This window comes from Lissotriton helveticus, chromosome 6 (assembly GCF_964261635.1).
Source record: "Lissotriton helveticus chromosome 6, aLisHel1.1, whole genome shotgun sequence".
Lineage (NCBI taxonomy): Eukaryota > Metazoa > Chordata > Amphibia > Caudata > Salamandridae > Lissotriton > Lissotriton helveticus.
This window is the reverse complement of record NC_136067.1, coordinates 937,271,837-937,289,823: the sequence shown is the minus strand read 5'-3', so window position 1 is coordinate 937,289,823 and position 17,987 is coordinate 937,271,837. Positions and strand designations below refer to the sequence as shown.

General features: G+C 48.5%; 1 protein-coding gene across 1 annotated transcript in view; it reads right to left on the bottom strand.

The window, feature by feature from the left end:
* The window catches only part of AKT3 (AKT serine/threonine kinase 3), a 1,072,603-nt gene that overhangs the window by 531,906 nt on the left and 522,710 nt on the right, over positions 1–17,987 (bottom strand). The window contains exon 4 of the mRNA XM_078648582.1: positions 9,342–9,453. Within this exon, the coding sequence (XP_078504708.1) occupies positions 9,342–9,453 (112 nt within the window). The remainder of the gene's footprint in view (positions 1–9,341; positions 9,454–17,987) is intronic.

Here is a 17,987-nt window from a genome sequence, read left to right as displayed (position 1 = left end):
ATTTAAAGAAACTCCACGACAATGAATCAACAAAGCAGCCCCCTACTAAGTCTTTAGTGAGGGACATTTTTCTACTTAATCCCTTTGAATAGAGATGAACTCTCTCATCAGGAGCATATAGACATTAAGGGCCCTATTCCGATTTCGCTAGGAAAGCCCTCTGTACGACTCAGATCCGTAGGGCTTTCCTAACAAATCATGCTCCTGGATTCCGAGCGACAGATTCTGGTGCATCCGTATAGTGACGGACTCTATTCGCTCGGACAAGCCATTGAACTCAAGGGGAGCCTGTAGACTGAACACATACACAGGCTCCCTTAGCAAAAAGGGGTGGGTGGGAAAAAGCCGGCACCCTGTGGCGGTCACCCCATGGTGGCCGCAACACTGTGCATGCATGGAAAGGGGGGACCCATGCGTCTCTCCACAGGCCTGATTTTGAGGGCTCCATGTGAAGGGTGGCCTGCTACGTGTCCCCAAAGAATGATTCCAGCAGCTTTTTCGATCCGGCCATACCGGATCATGAAGGCTGTCCGAATCATTCATCATACTTGCTCGCTCGGAAACCAAGTCCATAGAGCTGTACGAATTTGTTGTGCACGAGTCGAACTGACAGGATAAGGTTTGAAAATGATGCGGTCAACGTGGATGCGATATTCGCATCGTACTAGGTCGTTCGGACTGGGGGACGATTCGGTCGGGAACAAGGGCTATGGATACGTTTAGACAAATCCGAATCCTTTTCGGAGCCCTTCCGAACAAGATCAGAATCAGGCCCAAAGTTGGAACAAACGGTGATCCTTCTTTTGTGCTCTTTCCCTCCCCCCTATGATTGATCCGCCGGGAATCGGTGCAGCATAACCAATAAATAGCTTCATAAGTACTTAATGGTTCTCCCTTCTAAATGAGCCTAAAAGCCAACTTAGTCCATCTCCAACAAAGGGCACTATATATACACACAACAGGGCTGACTACCGGAAGAACAACAGATGCATAAAAAGCCAATAGACATGTCATATTCCCCTGCCCTATCACTCTTCTCATCTTTTCCCTGAAAAGTAGCCTCATCACCACACCTACTAACCAAGCACTTTGTTGTTCCCTACAACCAGGTGATAAGTCCCACCCTTAAATCCCTCTATTTTTTGCTGTCTGCTAACCACTCCTACAGAGCTCTTAAACGACAACCCTTTGCTAGCCTTCTTCAGGACTTGAAACATTCGAAACAATCCAAGAGTGACTGTTCAACACAGATAAAGACCTGAAGAAGAATTATTCTAGCAAGCAGTCCCTTAGTTTACCATTAAGCATTTAAGCCAACTGTTCCAGCAGAAAATGTTGTGTGACCTATGCTTGATGTCCTTTTTCAACTGCCCCCACCCGACCTCCTCTAACCACCCATGTCAAGCTTGCTGCTTTTATCTGCATTTTGGCCTCATTAGCAATGTTCTACATTGGCCACCCTTGGTGGTACACCTTGTAAAACCAATACTAGTTCCAAAACAGTCTTCGCTTTAATCCAATTCAACACTTCTGTCAGATGGTCAAGATTTTAGTACATAACCACTACATGACAAACGCATGTAGCCTTCGCGCCCACAGCCCAGATCCAGCAATGAACATAGTTACCAACCTGATGGTAGAAAATGGTCCTATCTATGACACAATTTAAAATATTTTCTGTTATGGGGGTTGAAACCAATCTATTTGCGATTTCCTCACAATTTCTACCTTCACTGCTTTTACAGCTATTACTAGCTATTACAGCTATTACTACATCCATACTTACTATTTTATTACGGCACTGCTGGACTGGGTACCGCGCCCCTGATCCTGTGACCAGACCCACCCGCTCTGCCGACCCACCCCATTGTACTACTCCCGGGGGCGCCCACGGTGGAAATCGGCGCCCTACGTCCACCCGGAGAGGCACTCAGCGCCGCACTGACTAACGGAACAATACTCCTGCAGTGAGATGTGCCAGTGGTTGTGAGCCTCGACGCCTCTGTGCCCGGCAGGGGGCTGAGAGACTTCCCAAACAGGAGGGAAGTGGTGACTGGCTGGCGACCTTGGGCCGATCTGGTGTGCGGCCTGGTTGGTGAATAGCAGCGGGGACTGGCTGTTCCACTACCGGGACGACTGCCCAATCCCCCACTGGGGGGTCCGCTCCAACAGGCGCACGTGAGTGCAAGCGCAGAAACCCGGTACACCGGCTACTAGCACGACGGCCAACGGTGAGTGGAGGAACTCGGGCGAACGGCACCGGGGTACAGAGTGGGAACCGGGCCCGACCGGCAGCGCCGACCAGGACATACCGGAACCGCATTGCAGAGAAGGACAGCCACAGCCACCCTCCCCCACGTTGTGGAGGGGGGCAAGCGCGGGCGCAGCGGCGGGACCCCTGGGACACAGCTACCACTGCCGGCGAGTGATCCCCGACCGAGCAGACCACAGGCCACGACTACCAGGCAGGTGACAGCTCTCACTGGAGGAAGCGACCAGACATCCTGCTGAGTGGACTGCCTATCACGACCAGTCCAAGTTAGTCCGGCGGCTCACCCAGAGGAGGCATGGGGAAACCGAAAGGGCCGAAAGGTGAGGGAGGACCGGCCACTGAGACTCCAGACACCATGCAACAACCCCAGTCAGAGTTGCTCACGATGCAAGACAAAATCCTAGAAGCTATAGCAGCTACGAGGAACGCTCTGCAACAAGACATTGCTCAGGTGTCGACGGGCCTGGGGCTCCTGAGAGCGGACCATGGGAAGCTAGCCGACAGGGTCAAAGAAGCGGAAACCACCCTGAAAGACATAGTGCCGGGACAGAAGGCTTTGGAAGGAAAACTTACGGACGCCCTGGACCGCATCCAGACGCTGGAAAGGAGGGCGGAGGATGCGGAAAACCGAAGCCGGCGAAACAATGTACGACTGGTGGGCCTTCCGGAGAAAAAGGAGGGGACGGACATACTGGGTTATGTGGACAATTGGCTGCGGACAGTGGTGGCGCCGGAGGGTCTGTCCCCATTCTTCACGTTGGAGCGAGCACATCGTGTACCTGCCCGGCCCCCGAAACCGGGGCTCCCCCCACGACCGGTGGTGATTATAGTGCTCCACTACAGGGACAGAGACTGGCTTCTGCAACGAGCGAGGGAAACGGGACCATTCCCGGTTGATAATAGCAAAGTCACGTTGTTCCCAGACTACACCTTCGAAACTCAAAAACAACGAGCTTCGTTCCTATCCATTAAAAAAGAGCTACGAACGGAGGGACTGCAGTATTCGCTATTGTTCCCGGCAAGGCTCCGAATTTCATTGGATGGGAAGGCACTGTTCTTTACATCGTCGGCTGATGCTTGGGCCTGGTGGGACTCTTACAAGGCTGGAATGGATGGGGCCCGCTACAGGGCTGCGGAGGAATTCCAACAGGGCTCAGTACGAAGATCCAAGCGGCTCCGGAAACGTGGCCAACACCGGCGAAAGCCGACGGAATCACAGACGGTAGTGGAGCGGAAGGCGGCACTGCAAGCGGTGAAGGAGGTCTCGGGCGTGGAACCGCCGCAGCGGGGAGAAGAATCGATTTCGGAGGACAAAAGAACGGGGTCGGAAACTGACCTATCGGAGGTGGACAGCACAAGGGGCCCGACAGTAACGCCACAAACAGCGGAGGAAGTTTTCGGCAGCTGAGTCTCGAACCTAGGGGGGCTAGCAGCGACAGCCGGGCTGGAATGGCGTACCCAACCGCTGGAGCAGGCGGACGTCAGACTGGACAATCGTGAGTTTGGATGCATATTGAGGGGCGGGGGGAAAAGGGGGTCGAATTCCATCGAGGAAGCTAGTTCACGTGCCCAGAGGCCCCTAAGGCCGCCGCAGTACAGACTGCGGAGTAGACAGTTTTGAGAGCACCTTGCTCAATTGTTTGGACGGGGGTAACTCTTTTGTAGTTAGGTCCTGTTCTAGGGGGGAGGATGTCTAGAGACGTTGGGGTAACTCAGGACAGGGGTGGGGGACGGGGGAGAGGGGCTGCGCAGGGAGGGGTCAGAGGGCGATGAGGGAGGGTGACGGAACAGTTGGGGATGGGGAACGGTGGGGTCTTTACTGGTGTCTGGCCGCTGTTGGACAGGGCTTTCAGCCGACAATGTCGAGGTAATGGATAATATGGGATCATTAAAATGTGTGTCCTGGAACGTGCGGGGTCTGAACTCAATGACTAAAAGGCACAAAGTTCATTCTTACCTGGTCCGCAGGGGGGTTCACATTGCCTTCCTGCAGGAGACTCATCTAACTAGAAAAGAAGGGGCCGCACTACAGAGGAGGTGGAGGGGTCAACTGTACTACACCACATATTCAGCGTTTGCCAGGGGGGTACTGGTCTGGATTCGGGCTGGGGTCCCCTTCCAAGTCACTAAACATACTGTAGACCCGGAGGGGCGATTTGTAGCTGTTGAGGGACTACTCAGGGGCCGTGATATAGCACTCTGCGGCGTTTATGCACCGAACACTGAGCAAGCGGCTTACTTCACTAAATTATCCAAGCACTTGGCTGCCTACTTCGCTGGCCCTATATTGATGGGGGGAGACTTCAACTCAATTGAGGACACCACCTTAGATAGATCACACCCGCCACTACACGCTTCCCCAGTACATAGATTGGCGAGGCATAGATTGCACTGGCAGGAGCAGTGGGACTTAACTGATGTGTGGCGCATACAACACCCTGCTGAGAGGGACTATTCCTTCTATTCCAGCATGCACGACCTCTATGTCCGTATAGACGCATTCCTAGGCTCCCGACAAGTATTACCGATGGTTGCCCGTACGGAATATTTAACACGCACGATATCAGATCATAATCCCCTACTACTCACACTAGCCTGGATGAATGAGACTGCACCGATCCCGACATGGCAGCTCCGGCCAGACACGTTGGATGACCCGCCATTCAGAACGGACTTAGAACTCAGAATCACCCAGTACTTTACAGAGAACGAGGAGACTACCTCCTCTAGAGCCACCGAATGGAACGCATTCAAGGTAGTGGTAAGGGGACACTGTATAGGGAAATTTGCAGGTGCGCGACGAACGTTGGTAGAGGACTTGGACAAGGCTGAACGAACACTGCGGGACGCTGAGAAATCGCGACCCGGCAACCCCGACTTACAGGGTAGGGTTTGTGCAGCACGTGAAGCGGTAGCTGTTGAAGTGGAGCGCCTACGCAGCTATGATTACAAATCTTACTTGACTAAGGCTCTCGCCGAAGAGGACAAGACGGGGACACTCCTAGCCTGGCTGGCCAACCCCAATAGGGGTTCTACCCCGATACTATCCCTAACAGGGGTGGGCGGGGAAGTATATAACACCCAACCGGACATAGTGACGTGCTTCCAAAACTATTACGGCACCTTATACAGGAGGGGCTTGGAGGCCCGACCCGAGGCGACGGAAGCCTTGTTAGCGGAGATCCAGCTGCCGCGGCTGGACCCAGAACACGCTAAAACAATCGGAGGCCCGGTCGACCTCGCCGAAATTAGGGGAGCCATAAAGAAAATGGCGCGTAACAAAACACCGGGGATGGATGGGCTGCCTATTGAGTTCTACGCAAAGTATGTGGATTTACTAGCCCCAAGACTTAGAACGGTATATAATGAAGCCAAAAAGAAGGGAGAGTTGCCCCAATTGATGCGCGAGGCGATCATGATCCCGTTGCTAAAACCGCGTAGAGATAGCGCTGACCCAGCATCATACCGGCCGTTGTCAATGCTGACGACGGATTACAAAATCTTAAGCACGATCCTAGCCGAGAGACTGGTAGCCCATATGAAGGGTCTGATTCATGGAGACCAATCGGGCTTCATCCCTACTAGAAACACATCCCACAACATTCGGCGATTGCTCAGACTAATAGCGGACCCTCCACAGACCGCAAGGGCCCCTATGGTGTTATCAGTCGACATTGAAAAGGCGTTCGATAGCCTGGAATGGGACTACCTCTATGCGGTGATGCGGGGTTTCGGTCTAGGGGACGATTATATAAAATGGACCAAAGTGCTTTATGCTCTGGCAGGCGCAAGGGTGAGAGTGGGAGCTTTAATATCGGATCGCTACGAGGTGAACAGGGGAACGAGACAGGGATGTGCGCTTTCTCCTCTGTTATTTGCTCTGGCCATGGAGCCATTTGCAATGCTGGCTAGAAGAGGTGATGCGTACCGCGGTCTTGAAGCACGAGGGACCTACCACCATATATCGCTGTACGCAGACGATCTCCTGCTATTCTTAGATAATGCCGAGGAGGCAGTTGAGGGTGCGGAGGATCTACTACTGAGATTCGGGGCACTCTCAGGCCTGAAAGTGAATTGGGCAAAACTTGCCTCTTTCCGCTCCGGAGGGAGGGGAAGTGTCCGACGACCAACATTACCATGCGCTGGGAGCCGGATTGCCTGCATTATCTTGGGGTTTACATCTACCACGATCCCGCAAACTTGTTGGACGGGAACGTCGGACGCTGTATTCGAGCGTTGAAGGGCAACATGTCCTTCTGGGCTACCCTCCCCCTATCCATGACGGGACGAGTGTCCCTCCTTAAAATGATCGCCCTGCCACGATTGTTGTACTTTTTCAGGACCCTCCCTGTATGGATACCGGGAGAAGTATTCAGGCGCCTGAAATCTAGCATAGTATCCTTCTTATGGGGAGAAGGCAGGCGGCGAATCGCATTGACGACTCTCATGCGCCCGAAGGATCAGGGCGGGCTAGCGGTCCCTGACTTCGAGCTCTATTACCTGGCTGCGCAACTGCAATTCTTCACACAGGAGGTGGCAAGAGTGTACCGGGGTCCTGACCAAGAGAGAGAAGCGGGCACCCCCCCGCCATGTGCTAGCATAAATAGCCCTACAGCAGACATTAATACTCAGTGGGCTGACCCAAGAGGAAAGGACGCTGCGGCTGTGTTGGAATCGCATTCAAAAGCGTGCCGGTCCTGGTCACCCATATGCGCCAGAGATACCATTAGGGATGATAACGGCGCTTCCGCATGGAGGGGATTGGTCGAACCTCCAATTATGGGAAGAGGCGGGACTTCAGATGGTGGGTGACCTATATACCGACGGGGTGCTGTCGACATTCCAGACTCTGCAGGAACAATACGATCTCCCACGAGGAGACTATTTACTGCATGCGGCAGTAGTGAGGGCTATTCAGATGCATTGGGGGGAGGGACTGATTGAACCTAAAACATCACTGGCGTGCCAATACACGATGATGACAGCAGGAACGATCAAAGCGGTTACGTGTCTCTACTCCAGAATGAGCACGGAAAACATACCACCGCTAACACGCCTCAAAACACAATGGGAGACTGATCTACAAAAGGAAATCCCTGACACAACATGGTCCCAGCTCCTTCAGCGAACTAGGAACAGCACCAGAAATGCCCGTTTCCAATTAATACATCTTTACATCCTTCATAGGGCCTACCTCACCCCGAATAAAATCGCACAATACTTTGGCGCAGTAGATGCAGCATGCCCCAGATGCACGCTAGTGGGTGCTGATTTACTACACATGCTCAGGGACTGTCCACAATTACATGAGTACTGGATGGGGATTGGGGACACCCTGAATGAGGTCACAGATAGAGTCCTGCACTATGACAGCGCGGTCGTCCTTCTACATTGGTTCCCACACACGCGCAAAACCAAACTGTCGAGTAAATTTATAGACATGGGCCTCCTTATCGCAAAGAGGGAGCTCACCAGGGGTTGGAAATCTAAGACAGCACCGACGCATCAAAAATGGTTGAACGAATTTCTGAAATGGGCGGTGGCGGAGAGCACACTTAGGTACCAGCTGGCCAGGCGTTAAGCAGATGAGAAGGCTCAGGAAGCGGCGCTAGTGTGGGAGACCCTAGTCCAGGCGCTTAGGGACAGTGCAGGAACGAGAGACGAAGAGGAGGAAATAGAACACATTGAGGCCCCGGGGGAGGAGGTGTTAGACCCCACACTAATGCCGGACACACACACCTAATCATTGTTTTCACAATCCTAACACCACCAACTCACACAAGTTTACAACTATAACACGTAGGCTCAGACACCAGGGAGACGGGGAGGGAGGGGGGGAGAAAAAGTTAAACTAACTCAGACATTGAAGAGGGTTCATACACCACCACTGAACGAGGGAGTACAGAAGGCATTGAACAGTTAAAAGCGGAGAGTGATGACTTAATAAGAGTAATTGTACATGTGGACTGAAGCAACACGATACATGATTATACGCCACCCAACCTCCGGGATGTGGGTTGTAAGGCTGTGTATATAGTGACTGGATGTACAGTAACTGCTTACGACCCCGAGAACACATTGGCATGTATATTGTATAACTCGCTTTACCTCTGCAATAAAAATTGTTTTACAAAAAAATCCATACTTACTATTTTAAAATTTCTGCTGCAGAACATTGCCCTTCACTTGGAAATTGTGAAGGATTTCTCCTAAGCCACCCCTTCAAACTATGATGGGCTTCATAGGTCTTTAAAGTACCAGTGCACAAAATGAGCTCTAGTAGCTGAGTTGCGGACCCTGAAATCAGATGCACTCTGCCTGGCCACTGCACTTGACCAAAACCGCATATGTGCTTGAGAAGATCAGGTACCTCCATATGCCTCAAACTCGATAATATAACCATGTAAAAAGGCCAATTGTGCTTAAAAATGTGCCCTTTACCCATACCAATACCATCCTGGTGTTGGAAATACGGTCTTGATCGGAGAGAACAACTATTTTAAACTCTACGTACAGAATCTCATCTTGTACTCCAACTGCAATAAAATGCTTGACTTAGGAACCCTGCTACGAGGTTCCAGAAAGCATGCAGACTAACATATGTACAGTGAGGTTTTGTTGGAGAATTGGGTGGGTGAAAGTTGCGCTTTCTGCATTGTTCACAAAGCCAAAAGAGTTCTATGAATAACGCCCAGTTTGACATTAAAGTAGCTAGATTGGATTGAGAATAATTCTTGGGTACGAGAAAAGAATGAATTAAGCAAGTGAATGCAATGCAGAGGAGTATGGAAACCAGAAGACATCTGAGCTGCACAGCGGAAGATGTTGTCAGATACCAAGGTTGTTTGACTTCAGTCTAAACTGTCTCTACGGCTTTTAGAGACATACATTGGCACAACGACAGGATCCTGTCAAATCCTCTTAACTGTCCAGAAAAAAAGTAAAGTGGGTATTACATAAAATCAATGAAGAAGGAAAAATTGTAAAAAGCACATAATAGAAGTTAGCAACTAAAATGTTGACTTTTGAGTCTGTTTTTTACATCATAATAACGAGATTCACGCCTCACCGTTCCTCCGGAGTGTCTACATGGAAAGTTCGTTCGATTACAGTGGTCCACTGGAGACATCGGATGATAAATGTGTTTGGCTTTGGTCTTTCGGTTTTCATTAATTGACATTCTAAGAGAAGGAAAACAGTTAATGTTGACTTATTTGGAGTCTTCAATCATGAAAGCACATATGTTCTGAACGTACATAATAAGTTAATATAATTCATTTGTTCATGAAGCTAGTATATTTCGAATGAAGACACTTCTCGCCAAACAGCTTATTCCTCAGAATCCATCGATTTAATCCGAAGAATGTTGTGATGGGGCTGCAGTAACAACCCTTCAAGCTTTTGATGGACCCAAGAACAGACAACCACACTTTCAATAACTACCCAATTCTTAACGCCATATTGGACACCAAACTATGCGCAATCCTTGTAGGCATCTTCTACCCCATGAGCAGATAATGAATTAGAAATACAACACCATCCTGCAAATACAATTACAAACGTAGTTTGGCTTCATTATAATAAAAACAAGATGGGTAATTTGAAGACTAAATTATATAGACCAATGCCACATGACAGTGGTGGATGAACGAAGGAAGATGATACGCTATGATTTTATTAGCTATATGGACCTATGTCAGAAGATATATTGGTGCATGAAGTACTTAGCAACATTTTATATTGTGTGGTATTCCTATTTGGATGTTGCAAACATTGTAGGGTGTAGGTGGATGTTAAAGACTTACTTAGTACTGTCGGATTGGAACACAAGATGAAGGCAGCATCTTATCTTTGTATTTGATCATTTTCGTTTTTATGAAGAAGCCATAGGTGGAAGATAGTAGGTATTTTTGTGTATGACGGTGGGTGTGTTGATGTAGTTTGTACATTGTGTACATCTATGTAGATTGTGTTCGCTCATGCTGCTGTACTGTTGTATGATGATGGGTGCTTTGGCATGTGATGTTGGAGCGGCAGACGTATGATGGTGGGTGCACTGACCGATGGTACTGAGTAAGGGGATGCTAGAAATGGGGACTACATTGGTATTAATGGTGGTGGTGGTACTAGTGGAGATTGCGATTGTACTGGTGACAGTGTTAATGATGGTGAGGATGGCAATGACAGTGGGAATGATAATGTTGTTCTAGTATTAATGGTGGTGCTGTTGTGAGTTATTTAGATAATAGCAGTAGTAACTTTGGAAACGGTGGTGGCAGGGCAAGTGTGTGGCCCAACCACCCCCTTCTTGCCCAACAGCATTTAGGGGCTTTAAAACAAGCATTAGCAAAGACAATGGGTCTTGCCTTTCCATGATGTTAATCTATAATTTGTCATTGCCAATGTCTTTTGCGAATGCTATTCTGTATCGGCAAAAGCACAAAAAATCCTCCCTCCCTCATCAATGTGGAGAATAACATTTTCGCTAAGGTGATGGTTAACCCATTGCTGCTCATGATTGTGAGGCCTGATCAATCTGGCTTTATTGTGAGCCATTCTACTTCATATAACCTGCGTACCATCTTCATGGTTATGCACCACCTTGACCCTCAGGTCACAGCTGTTGCCGTTCTACATGACTCCACCAAAGCATTTGACTCCCTGGAATGGGCATACCTCTTTCCTCACCTGACGTGATTAGATCTTAGTACTTGTTTCATCAAACAGATACACCACCTATACACAGCCAGAGTCCTCTTTAATGGTCTTATATCCGACCCCTTTTTGTAACACTGGGCACCAGGCAGGGGTGCCCACTTTCACCATTACTCTTCGCTATTGTGATGGAACCTCTGGCGGCAAGGCTCCAACAAGCTCACTTAATAGGGGTATTGGATTCAACACTCATGGGCTGAAAGTCTCAATGTATGCGGATAACATCACCTTATATGCATCCAACTCCTGTGATAACCTAACCCCACTGACACGCAAGGTGGTGAAGTTTGGAGGCTATTAAGGTATACAAGTTAACTGGGTCAAATCCATTCTTTCCCCCCCTACACTTACCACACGACCATTGCCAACAGAGCATCCTCTGTAGTGGCCTGGTGAGCCAGTGTGATATCTGTATCTGGCTGTGCTATGACCCTGAAGAATTATGGTGAGCAAATTACGGCATTGCTAAGCCCTGGCTTGAGGAGAGAATTCCCACGTGGTCCAAACTTCCACTCTCTCGCTATTGAGAAGATAATTATCCTCCCCAAGTTCCTCTACCTCTTCCTTAATGTCCCACTCCCCCTTCCAGCACAGTTTCTTAAACGCTTACAAACCAACTTGGTGACTTTGGCATGGACGGACAGTCAGCCACAGGTTACCTGATAACTTCTAACTTTACCTCTCATGCAGGGCGGCTTGGGGACGCCGGACAAAACACTCTATGCTCTATGTGCCCAAGCCCAGTTTCTCCATTACGGACTGTAAGCTGGACTGTTCCCATGAGGCACAGGGTCAGACTGATTTGCATATAGCCATGTCTGAACTGGGGTGGCAGAGTGGGCTAAAGAACGGTAATGGATCAAACCCAGATCTTTTGACTGGGTGTGAGTGTTTGATTAGTAAATGTAAATGTAAATGTATTTCGATTTATATAGCGCACAAATCACCCAGGGGTCTCAAGGCGCTTGCTTAGGGAACCCGTCCTGGTATTCCCCTGTGAGATACCCCGGCAGGGTATTCACAAGGTGAAAGCCAGGCATCCCGCCGCGAGGGGCCGTAGTGGAGATTAAGCAAGCTATTGCCCAGAGTCGCAGAGTGTGACCCCGTGAGTCGAGTAGGCACCGGAGCGAGAATTGTCGAGTCCATGGAATTTTTGAGCCCGAGACCTGGCCGAGGCGGGGAATCGAACCCTGGTCCACGGCTGATCTCAGCTTCCGGGTCTGCCGCCTCTAACCACTGAGCCACGCTTCTCCACTTAGTTCAGGTGGTCCGTCCATCACCACCCCTTTTTGTACCGCTTTGGCCGCCATAAGTGTGGCAGGGTATGCTCAGACGTGAGTCCCTTGCTCACGCTCACTTTGCCACTGGATTCAAGCAAGCCGGGCTGAAGATGGCTGGAATGCCAGAAACCGGTCCTCGGAAGCTTGTTTACGGTCCAGGGAAGGCATGGCTTGGCAGTTCGGGCTGGACTGTTCCCAAGAGGCACAGGGTCAGACTGATTTGCATATAGCCATGTCTGAACTGGGGTAGCAGAGTGGGCTAAAGAACGGTGATGGATCAAACCCAGATCTTTTGACTGGGTGTGAGTGTTTGATTGGTTCAGGTGCTCTGTCCATTACCACCACTTTTTGTACCGCGTTGGCCGCCATAAGTGTGGCAGGATATGCTCAGACGTGAGTCCCTTGCTCACTTTGCCACTGGATTCAAGCAAGCCGGGCTGAAGACGGCTGGAATGCCAGAAACCGGTCCTCGGAAGCTTGTTTCCGGTCCAGGGAAGGCATGGCTTGGCAGTTCGGGCTGGACTATTCCCATGAGGCACAGGGTCAGACTGATTTGCATATATCCATGTCTGAACTGGGGTGGCAGAGTGGGCTAAAGAACGGTGATGGATCAAACCCAGATCTTTTGACTGGGTGTGAGTGTTTGATTGGTTCAGGTGCTCCGTCCATCACCATCCCTTTTTGTAACGACACATAAAAGAGGGCTGTGCCAGAATAAATCAAAACATTGCCTGATATTGTGGAGTCTTAAAGGGCAGGCTTTAAAATGGAGGCTGTATGGAGGGCGGACACAGGTTGTGCGAAAATGCAGGCATCGTGAGCGAGCCTGAATGACCCCTTTTGTGTGAGGCTAGGTGTCTCTAGTTGCACCATGATGTTTCAGAGTATGTCGCTTGAAGACTGTTTGATTTTGTGGGAATGTGTCTATGGTGGGGTGAGGGGGGAAGGGTGTCGGTCCTCTGTCCAAGAAGTGATTGCCGTTTTCGCTCCAACCCGTATGGTGAGAGGGTTCGGGGAGCAGCTTGTGTAATTGGATGGCGGTTCAAAGCCCGGTCTTCATACCTAAGCTTTTCATCCTTCTGAGGCCGGTGGTTCCTGCGATCTACATTGCAGATAGTATGGTTTGCATGGGAACCCGACAGGATGTTATGGGTGGGGGAGGTGGTTGCGCGAGTAGGAAGATTGGGTGGTTTATGGAGTGTGGTGGGGAGGGCGTTATCAATGCGGGTCAGGTATGTGCGGTGCTTGGAAATCGCAGAAACCACACAATTGACGGACGGAATGCAGAACAAATCAAAACATTCACCCCCAGTCAAGAGATCTGGGTTAAATCCATCATTCTTTTGCTCACCATGCCACCCCAGTTTAGACCTGGCCATATGCAAATCAGTCTTGAACCTGTGCCTCATGGGAACAGTCCAGCCCAAACTGCCAAGCCAGGTCCTCCCTGAACCGGTAACAAGCATCCTTGGATCGGTTTCGGGGTTTCACCCCTCTTCAGCCAGGATAGCTTGATTCCAGTGAGCCCAGGACCCAAGTCTGGACATACCTGGCGCACTTAAGGTGAGAACGCAAAGGACACACAATTGACGGACGGAATGCAGAACAAATCAAAAAATTCAACCCCAGTAAAGAGATCTGGGTTAAATCCATCATTCTTTTGCTCACTATGCCACCCCAGTTTAGACCTGACAATTGTATAGGAAAACTTGAGAACTTCTGTATGAAAGAGGCTCTTTTCAGCAGTGCAGTGCAGTTAGTTGCTGATGGAGGTCTTGGTATTTAAGTCTCGGATGATTGTGTTATGGTGTGTTATGGTGGGGTGGTGTTAGGAAAGTAAAGGATATGTCTGGAGGAGGTGTGAGAGGCATGAGAATGGTGGGGATAGAGGACATAACATCAACTACTAGAGATGGAGATGGTCTGTGAGGATGGGAAAAAGTTAGCACCATGGATTTATGTGAACACCAGTGCAAGTTATTTGAAGATATCTCTGCTGTGCATCGAGAGTCACTCATCCTAGTGTCTGTGTGAGGTAGGAGGTGGGTTGCAGGCAGTGCTGGAATTGTAAAATATTTGCTCCAAGAAGCTATATATTGGTGATTAAGATGTGACGGAGGAAATGTAATGTAATGTAATCTGTACTTGTAAAGCGCACTAATACCCATGGGTGTCCTGGCGCTGTAACGCATACCGCTGTGGAACCCTTCCTGGCTTTTCCCTGTGAAATGTCCACTCCTGGGCACTCCCAAGGTGAAGCCAGGCATCCCAGCGCTGTTGGGGCCGTTGTGGAGATTAAGCAAGCTATTGCCCAGAGTTGCAGAGTGGAACCCATGATTAGAATAGGCACCGAGGCGAGAATCATCAGGTCCGAGGAAATTGAGCCCAAGACCCGCCGAGGCGGGAATTGAACCCTGGTCCCGGGCCAGACTTCTGCATCAGGGTCTGCCGCTCTAACCATTGAGCCACACTTCTCTACTTTCAATCAAGTTTTGAAGAAATACAAAGTGAATATATTTACAAGGCTAGTATGTGGATGCTTTATCTCCACAACGGCCCCAACAGCGCTGGGATGCCTGGCTTCACCTTGGGGGTGCCCAGGAGTGACATTTCACAGGGAAAAGCCAGGAAGGGTTGGAGTCGTGATAGGTGGAACTTGAAAAGCAGAGTCTGTTCAGATCTGCATTTATTTAAAAAAAAAAAAATCTGCAAAATATTGGCATCAAAGATAAATGCAATAGTAAATATGTTCTTGCTTACTTACTTGGTCACAAAGACTGCATTTTAAAATATCTTATAGGGTTAAGACACATGGTGCAGATATATTTATGTGCCAAGCAATGTTAAGGGAATTATAACCGCAGTAAGATAACTCTGGTGGTAAATGTAGTTCTGGGACAGTTCTGTATTTTGTCCATTCACAGTTTTAACTTATAAAGTAGCATAGACGGTTACTGTGCCTGTGGCAAAGCACACTGTGTAACATGCAGATCACAGATTTGTATTTTAGGTGGACTAGAAAGTAGGCTACTGTTTTTGACACTGAGATCCGTTTGTTACTTCCAGTTAATAAGTTACAATCCTTCTAATATAGCACAATGATCAATTTACAGGCATCAGGGAGCTGCATGGAAACTGAAAGTCACGTGCTTAGACCCTTATTGTTTTTTTCTCAATCAGCAGTTATTCTAACATTGCAAAGAAGGGTTCCTTTGGTAAGTAATTGAGTCTTTATAGTATAGATAACCCGTACCACTGTGTATTGTTTATATGAATGAATGAATGAATACTCATTTCTATAGCGCATGGTTACCCGGAGGCATCCCAGCGCTGTAGTGAACCAATTCATCACCCAAGAGATTTAAAGAAATAGGAAGGTTTTTAACATTTTTCTAAACCTAAGATGGTTCTCTTCCATCCGAATAGGGTCCGGCAGATTGTTCCAAAGTTTAGCTGCTTGGACAGAAAGACGTCTGCCGCCCATTCGGGTTCTCCTTATTCTTGGGACTGCCAGAAAGTTCTTACTACTGGATCTCAGAGTCCTATTGGTTTGATAGGGGCAGAACAGAGGTTGAATTAGACCAGGACAAGTATTGGTCAAGGCTTTGTGAACCATAGTCATAGCCTTAAATTCAATCCTTTGTTGTATTGGTAACCAATGGAGTTGTCGGAGTGCCGGTTTGGCGGACGTTCTACGTGGAATCTTTAGGAGCATCCGGGCAGCACAATTCTGTACCGTCTGAAGGACCTTGAGTGTCCCTAATGGTGCTCCCAAGTATACTGCATTAGCATAGTCCAGGCGTGTTAGAATCAGGGCCTGGACTAAAATCCTCCTTGCCTCAAACGGAAGCAATTCAATTATTTTTCTGCAAGATCTCATCAAGGCAAAACAGGTCGCTGCAACCTTCTGCGCTTGTGACAAAAAGTTGAGAGCTGGATCTAACCAGACCCCTAAGCTTTTAATTTTCTTTTTGGGAGAAGGGGGGCGACCCAGGGTGGTAGGCCACCAACCATCTACCGTGGATGGAGCATCATGCCCCAACATCATGATCTCCGTCTTTGTTCCGTTGAGTTTCAGAAAGGAGGCATCCATCCACTCACGAACCTTGCCAAGGCAAGAGGATAGTTTATCATAGGATGACATCTGATCAGAGAGGGTAATAATGAGCTGCGTGTCGTCAGCATACGTCACTAGTTGCACTCCCCAGGGTAACACCACCTCAGCCAAAGGCCTCATATAAATATTAAATAATGTAGGGCTGAGGGATGAACCCTGGGGAACGCCACAGCGAAGATGCGCAGGAGGAGAAGAGATGTCATCCTCAAACACAGAGAATGTGCGGTCAGAGAGGAAGGATTGCAGCCATTTTAGCGCGGTCCCAGTGACACCCACATCACCCATCACATATCCAAACTGTGTTTCTCCCGACCATTCACTCTTAACTTATAATGGCTACAAATGTGGACGGTATGTGATTCCTAGACCTTATAACCCTGTTATATGTAAAATTTCTTGTACAGTGATTTACACATTTGTATAATTTATTCTGCCTGTGCTGCAAAAGGGTCCGACGCCCTACACTCACACGAGTAGTGCTATATAAGAGTAAAATAAAAAAAACTTTGTAGGTGTCATTTAAATGATTATTTGTGTAATTACTTATACATAGATATAGATTTGCATTCTTTTTTTATGTTCAAGAAAAGTTTATTAATGGTAATGCAAAATGATTATACAAAATATAAGTAAAGAGTTGTGAGGGAAAACAATAAGGGGAAGGGAAGGGAGGGAAAATCACAAGAATGATAATCAAAAAACATTGCAACATGAAATGAGCAATTTCAAACAGAATGTGCTAGTATGGATAACAGGAAGAAAAAAGAAAGGGTACAATAAATATACAATAAAAGCAAGTGCAATTTTAACTATGCAGTTAAACATTTTAGTAGAACATGAGGAAAGAGTAAGGGTATCAAGTTTATTTATTTATTTATTTAGCGATTTATAAAGCGCCTGGTGACCCAAGGGCATCCCCACGCTATAAGAAAATTTGTTATCCAGATGAGGGGAGGAAAGGAGAGGAATGACGTTATTTAGGGAATAAAAAAGTTTTCAATTTTTTTCTGAAAATCAAATAATTGGGTTCCAGTCTAAGGGTACGTGGGAGGGAATTCCATCCAGTGGAAGCTTTTACTGAGAAGCGTCGACCTCCAGTGCGTGTCTTTTTAAATTTGGGGATGTTGGCTAGGTGCTCTCTATCGGACCGCAGGGATCTGGGTGCTTTATAAGGAGTAACCAGGTCGCTGAGGATCGAAGGGCCACCTCCATTGATTAGTTTATATGCCGTGCACATGGATTTAAAATCCACCCTTTGGCGCACAGGGAGCCAGTGCAGGGCCTTTATAGCAGGTTTCGCTGACACTCTGGAGGGAAGGTTCATGAGTAGTCGGGCTGCTGCATTCTGAGTTCGTTGCAGTTTCGCCAGGGTGGCCTCAGGTGCTCCCAGGTAGACCATGTTACTATAGTCCAAACGTGACAGTATGAGCCCTTGGACTAGTAGTTTCCTGGATGCGGGGGGGAGAAGGGGGAGAATCCTGCGGGTGGTGCGCATAAGCCCAAAGCAGGTTCCTGCAGTTTTGGCCGCTTGCGTTTTCATTGAGAGCTCGGGTTCTAACCATACTCCTAGGGTCTTAATTTCCTGTTTTGGGGTCGGAATTTC